Consider the following 13,743-nt stretch of genomic DNA (forward strand, 5'->3'; position numbering starts at 1 on the left):
GTTTGATGTTTTAAAATAATTTATGTAAATATATAGAAAAGGGTTAAGATCACTTTAATTTGAATTTATTTTCCGCATGAAAATGTTTACCGTACTGGAGACTAACAGAAGTAGAGGTGGACTATGTAATTGCTGATAACACTTTCTTTCTTCTCAAATACCACTGGACCATTTTAAAACAAATTTTGAAGATAGAGTCTGGACATAAAGGCCTTTTAAAGTTTGTGCAAATGATACCAAGCTGCTATCAGATATGGATGCCATTACTAAGAATAGAAAACATTGAAACCGACTTTTTCTCAAAAATGAATGAACAGAGATATCGATCAAATTTAACAGAAAGCTTCCTTGAGTGAAATCCATCCAAGTTTTACTAAAGATTGAGATGCCTTAAAATATGAATGCCATCACTGACAAAAGAAGAAAAAAAGCAAATCTTGAAAATAATCTTTAAATTTCAACAAAAACATCTTTGCATTAAGGCTTTTCAAGTTTATGCAGTTGATACTAATCTGCCATCAAATATAGCCACCATTACTACAAATAGGCAAATATTGAAATGACGACTCGATAACTGATGAACCACAACTGACAGAAGATATCATGGAATGAAGTACATTACAGTTTGTTCAAATGATACCAATATGCCATCAAATATAGCCACCATTACTGAAAATAGGCAAATATTTAAATGACTACTCGGTAACTGATGAACAGAATTTGATAGAAGATATCATGGCATGAATTCTATTACAGTTTGTTCATTTGATACCATTCTGCTATCATTAATGTTTGGAAAACCATTTAACTTTTCTGGGAAAACATTGAAAATAATTTGACTAAATTGGACATGTAGAATGCTGACGAGAAGTCATTAAAGGTTTTACACTAATACATATGTCAAGTATGGCTGCTTTAACAAAAAATTAAGAAAAACCTTGTAGGGACTTATTCTCGAAAGAATCTGGTCGAGCTTGGAGATGTCATTTTTGCAAGAAAGCTCTTACAATTTACATAAATGATGTGATATGGTATTTAAATATGGTCACTGTAACTAAACACAGAAAAACTTTTCTATAACTTTTCAAACACTGCCTTTTGAAATTTAATCAAATGTGACAGAAAATTTCCCAGTACTAAGGCTGTTTGATGCAGATCCAGTATACAGTATCCATGCCCTTTCTTAAAAAATCCTTGAGTGACTTCTCAAAGGTTTGACCAGAATTTGACCAAACTTTAAAGAAAGCATTATGGCAAAACGCCTTTCAAATATGCATGGCTGATCCCAAACCCTGACATCAAAACAATATCATCACACATTCAAATGCATATATAAATACACGCGCTCTAATAATTACAACACACGCAGACATTACATGAACAGTATATTAGGTTTCTCTCTTTAAGATCCGCTGGACAGTAGGAAGTAGATGCACACATTGCTGATCTCGTTAAATCAGGGAGGGTTAAAAGGTGTGATGCATATAGTACGTTTGTAATAATTGCACTCATTTAGAGACTGATTGGTTAATACGATATTGCTGAATGGCTGCTGGATGGTGTTACTGAATGGTTGCTTGGTTGTGTTACTGAATAGTTACTGAGTATTACTGAATGATTGCTTGGTGGTGTTACTGAGTGGTTGCTGGAAGGTGTTACTAAATGGTTGCTGTGGTGTTACTGATTGGTTGCTTGGTGGTGTTACTGAATGGTTGCTGCATGGTGTTACTGAATGCATGATTGGTTGTGTTATTGAATGGTTGCTAAGATATAACTGAACAGTTGCTGAGGTGTTACTGAATGATTACTTGGTGGTGTTAGTGAAAGGTTGCTGAGGTGTTACTGAATGATTACTTGATTGTATTACTGAATGGTTGCTGGATGGTGTTACTGACTGGTTGCCGAGGTGTTACTGAATGAATGGTTGCTGAGATGGTACTGAATGTTGCTGTGGTGTTACTGAATGTTGCTGTGGTGTTATTGAATGATTACTTAGTGGTCTTGCCGAATGGTTGCTGATGTGTTACTGAATGATTACTTGGTTGTGTTACAGAATGGTTGCTGTGTTGTTACTGAATATTCACTTCGTGGTGTTACCAAATGGCTGCTGAGGTGTTACTGAATGATTACTTGGTGGTGTTACTGAATGGTTGATGTTGTGTTACTGAATGATTACTTGTTGGTGTTACTGAATGGTTACTTAGTCGTGTTACCGAGTGCTTGCTGTTGTGTTACTGAATGATCGCTTGGTGGTGTTACTGAAAGGTTGATGGATCTTGTTGGCAGATATCATATACTCCAGAAAGACTTAGGTCAAAATGATGTTTTTTAATCCTCTACAGTTTCTTGTCGTACTGTCATAGATCTTTAATAAACATTTTGAATCATATCCTTTACAAGGTCTTTGTTATTTATGGGGTTTAATTTAATGCTAAATTAGTTTTTGCATTGCTGTTAATTGCTTTTGCGTCCAGTTATGATACTCATTTCATTCGGTAAAACAACATGTAGTTTAATTTTACATTTGAATTTGAGTAGTAATCTAAACTCAATAGCTTGATGAACGTTGTAGTATCAAAACCGACTGTGTAATAGAAGATCAGTTTCGTACCTGCGCATTTACAATAAGGTTATATAAGACGTTGTACCTTGAGCTAACTTTACACTACCTTCGGCTATTAGATCCTTACTCTTTATCGCCTTGTCTGCGCAACTGTTCTCTTTAGAATAGTTGTAAGTTTACAACCATTGATATTTTTGTTTTAGCAATCAGAGATGTTTTTATAAATTTTCCAGTAGAACCTATCATCTATTACTTTGTTTCTTGATGTATGTCCAGTCATGAATCGATGGACATTGTAGTTGGTCAAGTTACCTTGTTGTATGAATGTGTTTATTGTTGGTCAGAGACAAATTCCTTGCCTGGTAAATGTATTTAGCTTTCTTTTAAAAATAATTATTTCTTCTTGAAAGCAAACATTAAACCTCTAAACAGATTTGACAAATTGTTTAACATTTTGATATATTAAATATCAGTGGTAAATCCACAACCTGCTGTTGCCTTCCTCATGCCCAAGTTTAGTTGGCTATGCTAAAGTTTCATATCACCCTGTTCTCAGTATCTGTTAAAGAATCTTCACGTTCTCTTCACTATAAGAGTTTAAAGTATAATTGATTTATTAGTATGTATTTGAAAATTTCGTCTAATAATTAAAAATAAGCAACAAAGTTTCGTATGTTACCTTGTTTAAGGAGAGTTAAATAATAAATTGCATTATATTAAACTACAAAAGAAGGTGCAGCATGTATTTTCATTTAAATCTAATATCCATCATGCTTTACACATATGACAGAACCACAGTCAGACTAGAAGTAGAATCCATTATAAAATAGATCTTGTTGCGATAATAATGCTGTCTTTAGATGGCTTCACTGTAGTATAGATTTAAAACATTTGCACCCTGTCTTGTGCAATTAAACTGGTACAAGTTTGACATGTAATTCTTTGCCGATACGTCCTACTTTTTCATTTCCTGCATTGTAATGCCATTTTAGTCTCATTGATAATACAGATTCGTTGCATCTCTGGTGTTTTAATTTTGTTTTTCCATTTAATTTTCTTATTGCCTTTGTAAAATTTGTACAACTCATCTTATCTACGATACACAGCACAAGGGGTCAGTTTTATCAAAAGAGATCATATATAGTTTGCGAAGTTTAACAGAACAAAATGTTTATTCATTGTCAAAATCATCCATTATGAATGCTGCAACAACTGAGTTTTGTAAACCATATGTGAATTCTTTATTCAGAAATAACCATGAAGACAAAATACTGCTTACAATCAGCACATGTAGATATTAAACTAAAGACAAAATACTACTTACAATCATCACATGTAGATATTGAAGTAAGACACAATACTGCTTATAATCAGCACATGTATATATTGAAGTAAGACAAAATACTGCTTACAATCAGCACATGTAGATATTGAACTATGATGTTTAAAATTAGTAAACGGCACACACTTATAAAGCAGTTTAAACTGGCTAGATTATACAGTTCATTAATATCTTAATTAGCGGATAGATGGTCATTGTTTTGCAAAAGACTCGTCTAGTGATATCAAACATGGCGGAATAAATAAAATGCTTTTCATGTAGGTGAAACAATTGCCTTTTAGCTTAGCTACTAGTTATTTTTAATACAATTACATATTTATAAAAAAATCCGTTCTGTACATGAGCATTTTAAATAACTACATTGAAGTAGCTTTAATCCGGATATCTATTACTATATTAAACTTCATTGCTGTAATTTTAAACCCGTCTACCAGCAGCCTCCCTGTTCAGTCCGTACATATGGAAGTTTTTGAGTGTTAAGGCCGTACTGGTCAGCAAAGGCCAGAAGTTGTCTCTCTATTTCTGGTTCCATCGATGGTTTGCGGGACAAGAGATGGACACAGTAGTTGATGATCCACAACACCTGAGAACAGTCATACTCAATGGCATAATTATCATCCAGGTAGATCACAGTATAAGAAGCCTGTACGGTAAGATGGACAAAAATGATAAACATCCAAGAAAAAGAAATAAAACCTGAACAAAGATGACATCAGATGGTCAATGTAATTAAAAAGCCACTGTAACACACACAGTCTGCACGTTCATAACATAAATACATTAAATGGAGGTGGTTGATACTGTTTGGTTATTCTATTTTTATTTTCGTTTGCAAAATTTTGTTCCCTTGGCTATTTGAACATTTATCAAATCAGGTAGAGTATGACGTCATTTGTTTATTTCATATTTTCAATAGCCGTGTATTAGAAGCAATAATAAACTAAATGAATTTCACACCAGTCTTAAAACATCATTATTATTAAATTATCATCAAAACTGGACATGACATTATAACTAATGAAACTGAAAGGTAACGAAAAAGCATTTTGATATGAAAATAATTTAAGTAATAGATTGGAAGTGATCGTGTCGTTAAAAATTTTTAAGAACAAAGAATTAAAAAAAATTTCAGGATCTATAACTTATGAAATACTTTTTATGGAAAAAATTGCGAACGTTGCAATAATCATAGGGATATCAAAATCATTGACATTATTTCTTTTATTTACGAAATACAATGTATTACTTTAACAAATCATCTTATTTTGAATCATATTACATCCTGTTTTGAATTGTACTGCACCTTGTTATGAATTACAGTACATGATGTTGAATTACAGCATATCTTGGATACCAAGGATAGCCGAGTGGTCTGCTCACCCTTACCTATCACTGTCTTCTTACCTCTGTCTGCGTAGGTTCTAGTCTCGGGCTCGGCCAATGTGGACATGTGAGAAAGCTTCCAGTAGCTTCCCATGGGTCAGTGGTTCTTACTGGAGGTTTCCTCGGGGTTTTCCTCCACCAGTTATACTGGACACTTTTATAGCCTATCATGGACTGAGTAATTGCGTTAAATCCCAAAACAATCACAAAATGTATTTATTTGAATTACATTAAACCTTGTTTTAAGTTACACCACACCTTGTTGCAAAGTCACTTGTTGTTACAAGGTATCAATAACTAAATGTGGATACTCACCTTTGGTGCTAATGGAAAAAATCCTTCTTTCCAGTGCCCCTGGGGTCCTTCTTGCGTGAGGTTTCCTATAACGGAACGTGTGTGGTATTGAATATCATGGAGAATAAATATGTTTGCATGTAACATGCATTTGAACGAACCACGAATTTCTGGATGACAAATTATATCTTGCAATGTTTAGCTTGGTCCAGATCACTGACCATTGATTAGAATGTTGTAACCAAGCCAAATAAACAAAAATAAAACAGGAAAAAAGTACTCAAATAAAAAGTGCTGGTTTTATAATGTATATGATGCATAGGATATCATTACTGAGTCAAAGTCCATTTTAGGACCGCATTTCTTTCAATCTCAATAAAACAATATCTTCTTATTAATAAGTACAGACGAAAGTAATCGATAATAGTCCATATTATAGTGTCAATTAGGAATTTCCTATCCATCTACTTTTAGTGGTCTATCTGATAAAGCGTTTCATTTCGGTGCTAGGGAGAATTATCTTTTGCAACGATATGTTCGGATTTTTGTTTCTCTCACTTTCATCAGTATAAAAGTTATAATTTGTTTGTTGCGAGATTTACATATTGACACACACCGAATCTTTGCTTCACTTTTGGCATTACGCTCTTTGTGCCTCTTTTCCCATAAAAAATGAAGACACAAATCTGCAGATAAAAGTATCAGAATATTTATTAATTACCCTTTCCCTTTATATACCACCCAAACTCCTCGACTGAGTTGAATTATCTAAAATCCATCATCATCGTATATATATATATATATATATATATATATATATATATATATATATATATATATATATATATATATATATATATACTATCTCATTATTAACTGAAACCGCCATGAAGTACATGGCATAAGTCAATGGATCCACTTTTAATCAGATCGATATGTAGACCAACCTAAATGGAATAGCAAGGGGTTGGTCTCTATCTTACACGATATTCTTCGGTATATTTCCAGACAAGATACACGTACCCATCAACGTAAACACCTATATAATTGATGATACGTTCTTTCGCTTCCTTCGAAATGTACTGGACAATTATTACGAAAGGTGTACCAATATATCATTATCATTATGTTAAAGCCCCATTTAGAACCCTATCAGATCGAAAACCGGACCTGTAGCATTAAGAAACTGCCCAGCAGGACTCAACTTTCTACAACTATTGATCGCCTTGGCGTCACCATTAGTTGCTCCTGGAACGGGCTGTATATCGATGGTTGTGCAAACACAGTCCTTCTCAAAGGCGGCACCCCCAGCTGTCTGGTATTTCCCCACCTCATACCACAATCCAGTGTATCTCATGTTGGTAAAATTGCCGGAAGGTGGCGGGCTCTTGCAACCTTCACTATTCACAAGGAAATCATGACTAATACACGTCAACATTATCTAGAAAAAAATGATAAGAAAGGACATTTATTATATATTATCACATAGAAAGTTTCATTCTAGTGCTGTGGTATTTCGTCAATTTAAGTTTATCCACGCGGTATGTAATACAGGGCATATATTTATCGCTATGTTTTTCTGTCTGTCAGTAAGCATTTTTGTTTCCGGAGAATAACACATAAACCACTGTGTGTATTTGAACCAAACATGGTCCACACGTGAATACATTTGTATGCTGTGATTGAAACAAAGGATAGATGTGAAAGGCTAGTTTAAGAGCAGTTCCTTCTTCCACCTATGTCACAGTGACTTGGCCAAACGGCCAGCTATGGCTCACGAAGCTGTCAAATTACTGACTTGCAAATGCTTACCATGCATACTATTTACCCAGCCAGCAGTTCTCTTGAAAAGGGAACTCAAACTGGGAATTTTGTATTAAAGGCAGAGACGCTTGATAATTAGTTGGTTTGTACTGAGACGCTATGCATGCTATTATTTAGATAAATATGTGCAAAAGGGTTTAATGCTTTGCTCAGGTATGTAGGTTAGACGTAAGAAAGTGTGCCTTACTGGAACTTGGGAAATATTTCTGTTTGAGAAGCCTACTCGGGCCTATACTGTGACATGCATATTTCAGAAATGACGACTCGGTGTTGTCGCCGATTATCCGGTCTGCCCGAGATGTGGAGACAATACCGCGGCAAGAAATCTAAAACAAACAGGAACGTATGCAAAAGGGGCACTTTAACGAGTTTTTTTTTTTGTGAACTATGGGCGACGCAACAAACGCGATTATAATGTTGAATGAATGATGAGAAGACTTACCTTTTACATAATTGAAGGATTAAGGTGTTTAACTTTGAAGCCATAGCAATGGTTACTGCCGCCTGCTTAAACAAACTGCTCCTGAGAGGTCCAAAACTCCAAAGTATATAATGACACGCTGCAAGCACTAATGGCGATCAGGGCGTATCAGCCAGTTCCGGCTCCCAGGTGCAGGGTTGAGACTCTAGCCTAACGACCAGTTCCGGATCTAAGACGCAAGGCTGAACCTCCCAGTTGCAAGGTTAAGCCTCTGGCTCTATCAGCTTTTGTAAAGCGACCAAGAAAAGCGATGCTTAGCTTTGTGATGAGGGTGCAGATGGAGAAAGTCGCACCAGGCCAGCAAAGATGTGATCTTTGATCTCAAAGGCGCAAAGTTCGAGCTGATGACAGATATAGAAATGCACATCTACTTCAAAAAGCCAAAGCGTGCAGATATATTTTGATAGCGAGCGAGCTGCAATCGAAATCTAACAAACCGATGTACCGAAGCTATGACTTCAAGCAGCCAAACATCTGGGTAATGTACATCAGAGCGCATAACATTTTGGGTGGCGATGTAGAGCTTGCCAACCAAGGGATTAAAGTGGAACGTCATCCCGAAATGGGAATTTGTCCCTTTATGAAAACTTTGGCGCCAAACACACGAAAAAAGGTTCTTCCATGACGCCGACCTTCATTACCTGGATGAGTTGTAAGACACGCTCAGCGACTACCCGCTTGTGGGGCAGGCGGGTTTGCGCACTGTACTATCGATATGAATGGGTTTTACTGCAGCCGCATCATGGCGCTCTACGAAGAAAAAGCTAGCCTGTCGTTCAAGGACGTTGATAGCCTTCTGCTCAGTAGAGAGACGCATTAACACAGATAGCCAGCAGAAGAATATCCATAAACATCCGGCCGGGTTCAAGCTGCGTCAGATTAGGTCACTAAAGCGGTTTCAGCTTGTAGATACGTGCCAAAGCATCTTCGACCTTGGAGGCCTTGTTTGTTGTCAATGATGATCTAAACCACGACTAGGACATCTATGATGACGGGATTGGGTTAACAAAATAAACCAATGGATCCTTTTCAGCTGACTGTTGCAAAAGAACGCCGAAGTGACGTTCTTGGCTCAGTGCTAACCCCATATACAGAAGGTGATTCAAAAGAACGATAATATAGACCTATCCGTGGAACTCGCATCAACGGTCTGTGGACGGTGTATAAGATATAGTGTGCCGCCAAATAGGACTGACATCATTTTCCTTTGTTTCCTTGGCAAAGCAATCTCTATACACAACATCTTTGCCACCGTAGGCATTACCAGCACCGGCACATATTAGTTTCGAACGGGCGTTACATTATTGCAAAACTTTCAAACCCACTGACATGAGTTCCAAAAAAATGGCAAGTTCTAAAGACAAGATGGGGGAATATTTAGCCCGCCGCAACGCGTTCCACAACTTGCTAAACACTCATCAGTTCGGACAGAATAAAACATCTAGGAGTTTGAGAAAATCATTTGGCTGTTCAAACAGGCATCCAAGGCCACCGTCAAAGCTTGCACCACAAAGGCTGCTCAGGAGATCCTAAATAAAGTCAAATGCATAAAGCGAGTCCTCTGAGAAAGCAGAAGCAAAACCTCATTGGTGTTGGAAAGTCTGTTAGAAGATATCAGTACTGCCATGTCAAAGCTCAAGTTTACGCCAATCATGCTCATATGACGCAGGAAGTTTAATGAACAAGGACTTCAGCTTCTTTTGAATAGAAGCGACGTAGTTGCTCTGATTGCGTAGATCTAAAACCACTCCTCTTGTCGTCGGAAAACCGACTGAAAAGTTTAAAAAAAGTATAATGTTTATGTTGGTATTCCTTTAAATATTTGTAAACAGCATGGATGCAGTCAAGAGTATGCGTGGTCTATGAGTGCAACGTTAAGACCCACACTGGTGAACAACAGTCAGTTTAGGGCAATCCCCATATCTAAGAAGGGTGCGTGAAAGAAAAACCGACGCAGCGTAACATAAGCTGAGGGGTAAACACAACATACAGCAATGATAAAGGCGACTAGAGCATTTGCTGCTCAAATGCAAACAATCAAGTAGGGCAAATCCCTCGCCCCACAGACCTCCAGTAGCTCAAGTGCAATTTCTTTCGCGAAGGGGCTTGCCCTACAGTCATACTGCTACTTGGGCTTGATCCACTAATTCATATTTGGGGACGAGTTGGACGACCGTCAAGAAATGCAAATAGGAGCTTACCGGACCAGAAAGATGTACCTCAAGCTAGTCAACGAGGCAAGTGCCATCTGCTAGAGGCTGATATCATGAATGAGTTACATTTAAAGCGTTAATGCATGGCGAGGGATAGGCTGCTTACTAACTCAAGAGCGAGTCGAAGTGGGTACCCGCAAAAATGACACAGTTGCAAAAATACTTAAGCAGATATGTGAGTAGGTTTTGACCCGCCTGCATTCCATTCAAAAGCATGCACACTCACATGGTGTCGGCAATGTAAATAAAGCCCATGTTTGATGTTATCACTGTATATGTGTTCCATGCGATGCCTGTGGTCGGCTCCTACTTAGAATCAGCTAGTTCCGGCTCCATGCATTATAACTTTACCACTGAACCAGTCTAATAGCCTTGCTAAAGTCATCTCATTTCAAAATTTAGCTTCACATTGGCTTATATGTCCTAGACCATCCCCTCCTTAAATGCATCAAAGTGTAAAGAGTCCCGCTGACGCAGTCCTTGGGTACAGTTAGGTTTCTAGTACGAGTCGACTGCACCCGTTTTCCTGAATTGCATTTACAATGTGGCGGCATAGAGATTGATATTTGTCAGGCTTTAGTCCAGACAGCTTCTGCAGACACTAGATCACTTGCCCGTCGTTTTGCGCTCTGTCCATGCTGTTAAAACAGTCATCGTTAATATAGCACAGGAGGCCCAGATTGCGGCGGTAGAAAGGCAGTGGCCAGTACTATAACTCCCGAGGTGACCTGCTAAAAAGTGCCTGTTCTGGTTCAGGTTGTCGAAGTAAACTTAGTTCAAAGTGCGTGATGCTGTCGTTGCAAAAGCGGTCATGGGCAAAACCGACATTCCACTGCCCTTTGGTCAGCCTTATTAGACGATGACGAAAGGACAACTTTTGCAATGGCATCATTATAAGACATGCATGACCCTGCTATCTGTATGGGGACCCCGAATCAAAGGAGCCGCATGGAGCTAAATGTGCAAGATACCTCGAGCTTCTATCTACCCTTCGTAGACCTTATTGAGGTTGTCTGTAAATTAAAAAAAAAACAGACGGTATAGATTACGCGTCATGGGACAAGTTGGCTCTTCTTAACGACGTTGTGATGCTGCTGTTGGATTACACGCTCTCATCAATAACATAGAAGTTCAGTCCTTCCTTTATAACGTCAATGTTGACAAGAACGTTTTAGACTTTGAAAGGTACAGCGACGACTACACCTGCAACGCTGTACCATTGATGATGTTAACAATTGGCGCAACAGACCATCCTTAAGGTGTCTAGTATACATCGGAAAGCTTACAACAGCTTGGGAGCTGATCGCGTCGAGGCAGTAACCAGAAACTGCCCCATCTTCACCGGAGATTTCAAATTGCAGAAGGCACATGTGGACGCTGGTCTTGACTTGTCCTGCGCTATACAGTTTTCCAACATTTCGACTTCAGCTGGGATATTCCCAAGGCTATCTTTGGCGCCCAGTACATGATCGCGCCAATGTGTAAAAATACAGACGATGTCACCAACGTATACGCTGTTGTTATGATTTCATTAAAAATATTACTACCTGCATGTTCGTTAAAATGTTTAACCACACTTGCTATTTAAATATTTACTGTGCTTTTTATTACATAGCAGACAGCATAAATTGCACAATGTTGCACAATGTTGAAATAGTATACATTGCTAGTTCGGTTTATATGCTTATTCTCTATTTATTGCAAATGAGCTTGCTTGTATCGGTCATAAGTTTCATGGAATAAGGTGGGCTTTCTGGTCCAAAAGCAACAGCTTTAAAGGCATGGCAAAGAACGGGAGTGAAAAATAACAATATTTTAAAGGGCCCTCTGAGAGTTTATCGGGGAGGGGACGGCTAGTTGAGTAAAAAGCGTTTTAGATTGGCCCATGAAGAGGGTCGTTGTCTGATGCAAGGGAGCTCTTAAAATTCCCTATAGGAGTTCTGGACAGCTGCTGATTAGGCGACGTGGGTGGTATGGCCACAAACTCCCAGTTTGAGGACGGGTCTCTTGAGCAAGACAACACTTTTAAGACTCACTGAGCTTTGGCTGGGCTTCACCAAGAAACCAGAGCTTACAAAAAAGTAACCTTTGCAAGAGAATTGCATTTCTTCGAAGTAGGAAAAAATCCTGCACATCGTTTGCTCATCTTGCAGTTTTATTCTGAGATTTAAACCAAACGTACGGTCAATTAGGGAGTTTGACATAGGGCAAATATGTGTAAGAAGCGTAATTATTTCCGTAGTCAGAATTTCTTCTGACATTCCTACCTCGTATTAGATAATGGGACAGTTATGTTTGAGTATGAGGTCAGAGTGCATCCCTATTTAAATTTTTTAATTTGCTCAAGCTTCGCTGTTGTGGCATAGGGTAGCCGCAGGAGTTTCCATACTTACTCAATGTTATGTCTATTGTGACGTTTTCTCCTTTCGCCGCGATATTGTTTTCATACGAACAAATGTTGTCCCGAATATAGTTTTCAATGGTGGCGAATTACACGAGAGGTGTTATGCTCCACTTGACGGAAAAGACCAAGGATATTCCGATAGTGTAATTTGGGTAAGAGTGTTGGCTTATGAAAGAGACGACATATTTATTGTTATTCTGAGAAAAAAACCATCTTCACGTCGATTATGTTCGATGTATGTCCGCTCAAGTTGGCTTGGCCTGGTAGTAAGCGGCTACCCGATGTGACCACCTCGTGGTTTCGACTTATTCCAACTATTCAATAGCGATGCGCTCTGACCTCTCACACCAATATTATTGTCCGAATGTCCAACACGGTTGGGAAATGACAGATATAACTCGGGCTGCTATTTCCCTACTGTAATAGAAAAACCTGTGTAGCCGGATGATTAAATTCCAACCTTGATATGTCATCACTGATAAGACGTAGCTTTACATTGAATGGTTATGTATATCTCAGTGACCTTTGACTTATTAAGAGATACGTTTCGAATTCCATGTTGTACGTGGCATTGGGTTGTATTATCATAATCATCCCATGTGTAAGAAATAATTTGTATCCTCCCGTGTGTAAGAGGTCTCGTATCCTCCCACTTGTAAAAATTGTCAGAGATCTCTTGAGAGAAAAGTGTTACTACAAAACCGCTTGAAAAGGTCATATAATAAAAGAATACATACCAGAAGTTTGCATGATCCCCTGAAAATCGTTAAATTCAAACGAAAACAGAGATTACAATCTTGTTGCAATTGTGTTGTGAAATCTTTAATATGCCCCAAAAACTGCAAGTCTTTGATTTGTACCTTTTACATGCTTATCTTTTGGGGGTGGGAGTGGGTGTAGGTGTATTCTCGAACTTCTATTAAAAAAGTTCGAAAATAAATCCAACTTTCAGAAAACACGGTCGTGACCCAGTTTTGATTCATGAAGAATTCTATTTTCAGAAAACATGGTCATAACCCATTTTGGAATCACGTGGAATTCTAGTTTTAGAAAATGCAGCCATGACCCGGTTTTAAATCCTGTTTAAAACGTGTGTGCGTTAGTAAAATATTATAAGTCACAAGTTGTATTTGGGATAAGTTACATTTACTTGTATAGGATCACTCCATTCGAAACTGAAATCGTTGGTGTTGGTTTTTATGATCTAACAAGCGCAATGAAGTAAACTACGAAATACAC

The 13,743-nt window shown here is 37.9% G+C and overlaps 1 protein-coding gene across 1 annotated transcript; it reads right to left on the bottom strand.

Moving 5' to 3' along the window:
• Positions 1-3,878: 3,878 nt before the first annotated feature.
• LOC149797476 (apolipoprotein D-like) lies at positions 3,879-13,338 on the bottom strand. Its single transcript, XM_089962287.1, has 4 exons — positions 13,242-13,338; positions 6,753-7,023; positions 5,604-5,668; positions 3,879-4,548 (listed from the first exon to the last, which is right to left on the bottom strand). The coding sequence occupies exons 2-4, from the start codon at positions 7,018-7,020 to the stop codon at positions 4,333-4,335; spliced, it is 549 nt and encodes a 182-aa protein (XP_089818413.1). The 5' UTR covers positions 7,021-7,023; positions 13,242-13,338; the 3' UTR covers positions 3,879-4,332.
• Positions 13,339-13,743: the final 405 nt, after the last annotated feature.

Source organism: Sinohyriopsis cumingii, chromosome 6 (genome assembly GCF_028554795.1).
Source record: "Sinohyriopsis cumingii isolate HCF-2022 chromosome 6, ASM2855479v2, whole genome shotgun sequence".
In the NCBI taxonomy this organism is placed as follows: Eukaryota; Metazoa; Mollusca; class Bivalvia; order Unionida; family Unionidae; genus Sinohyriopsis; species Sinohyriopsis cumingii.

Coding starts and splice junctions, on each gene's coding strand:
- LOC149797476 (XM_089962287.1), bottom strand. CDS start 7,020: ATGTTGACGTGTATTAGTCATGATTTCCTTGTGAATAGTGAAGGTTGC. Junction 5,669..6,752: donor GCAGTTTCTTAATGCTACAG/GTCCGGTTTTCG, acceptor GTTCCGTTATAG/GAAACCTCACGCAAGAAGGA. Junction 4,549..5,603: donor TTTTTCCATTAGCACCAAAG/GTGAGTATCCAC, acceptor CTTACCGTACAG/GCTTCTTATACTGTGATCTA.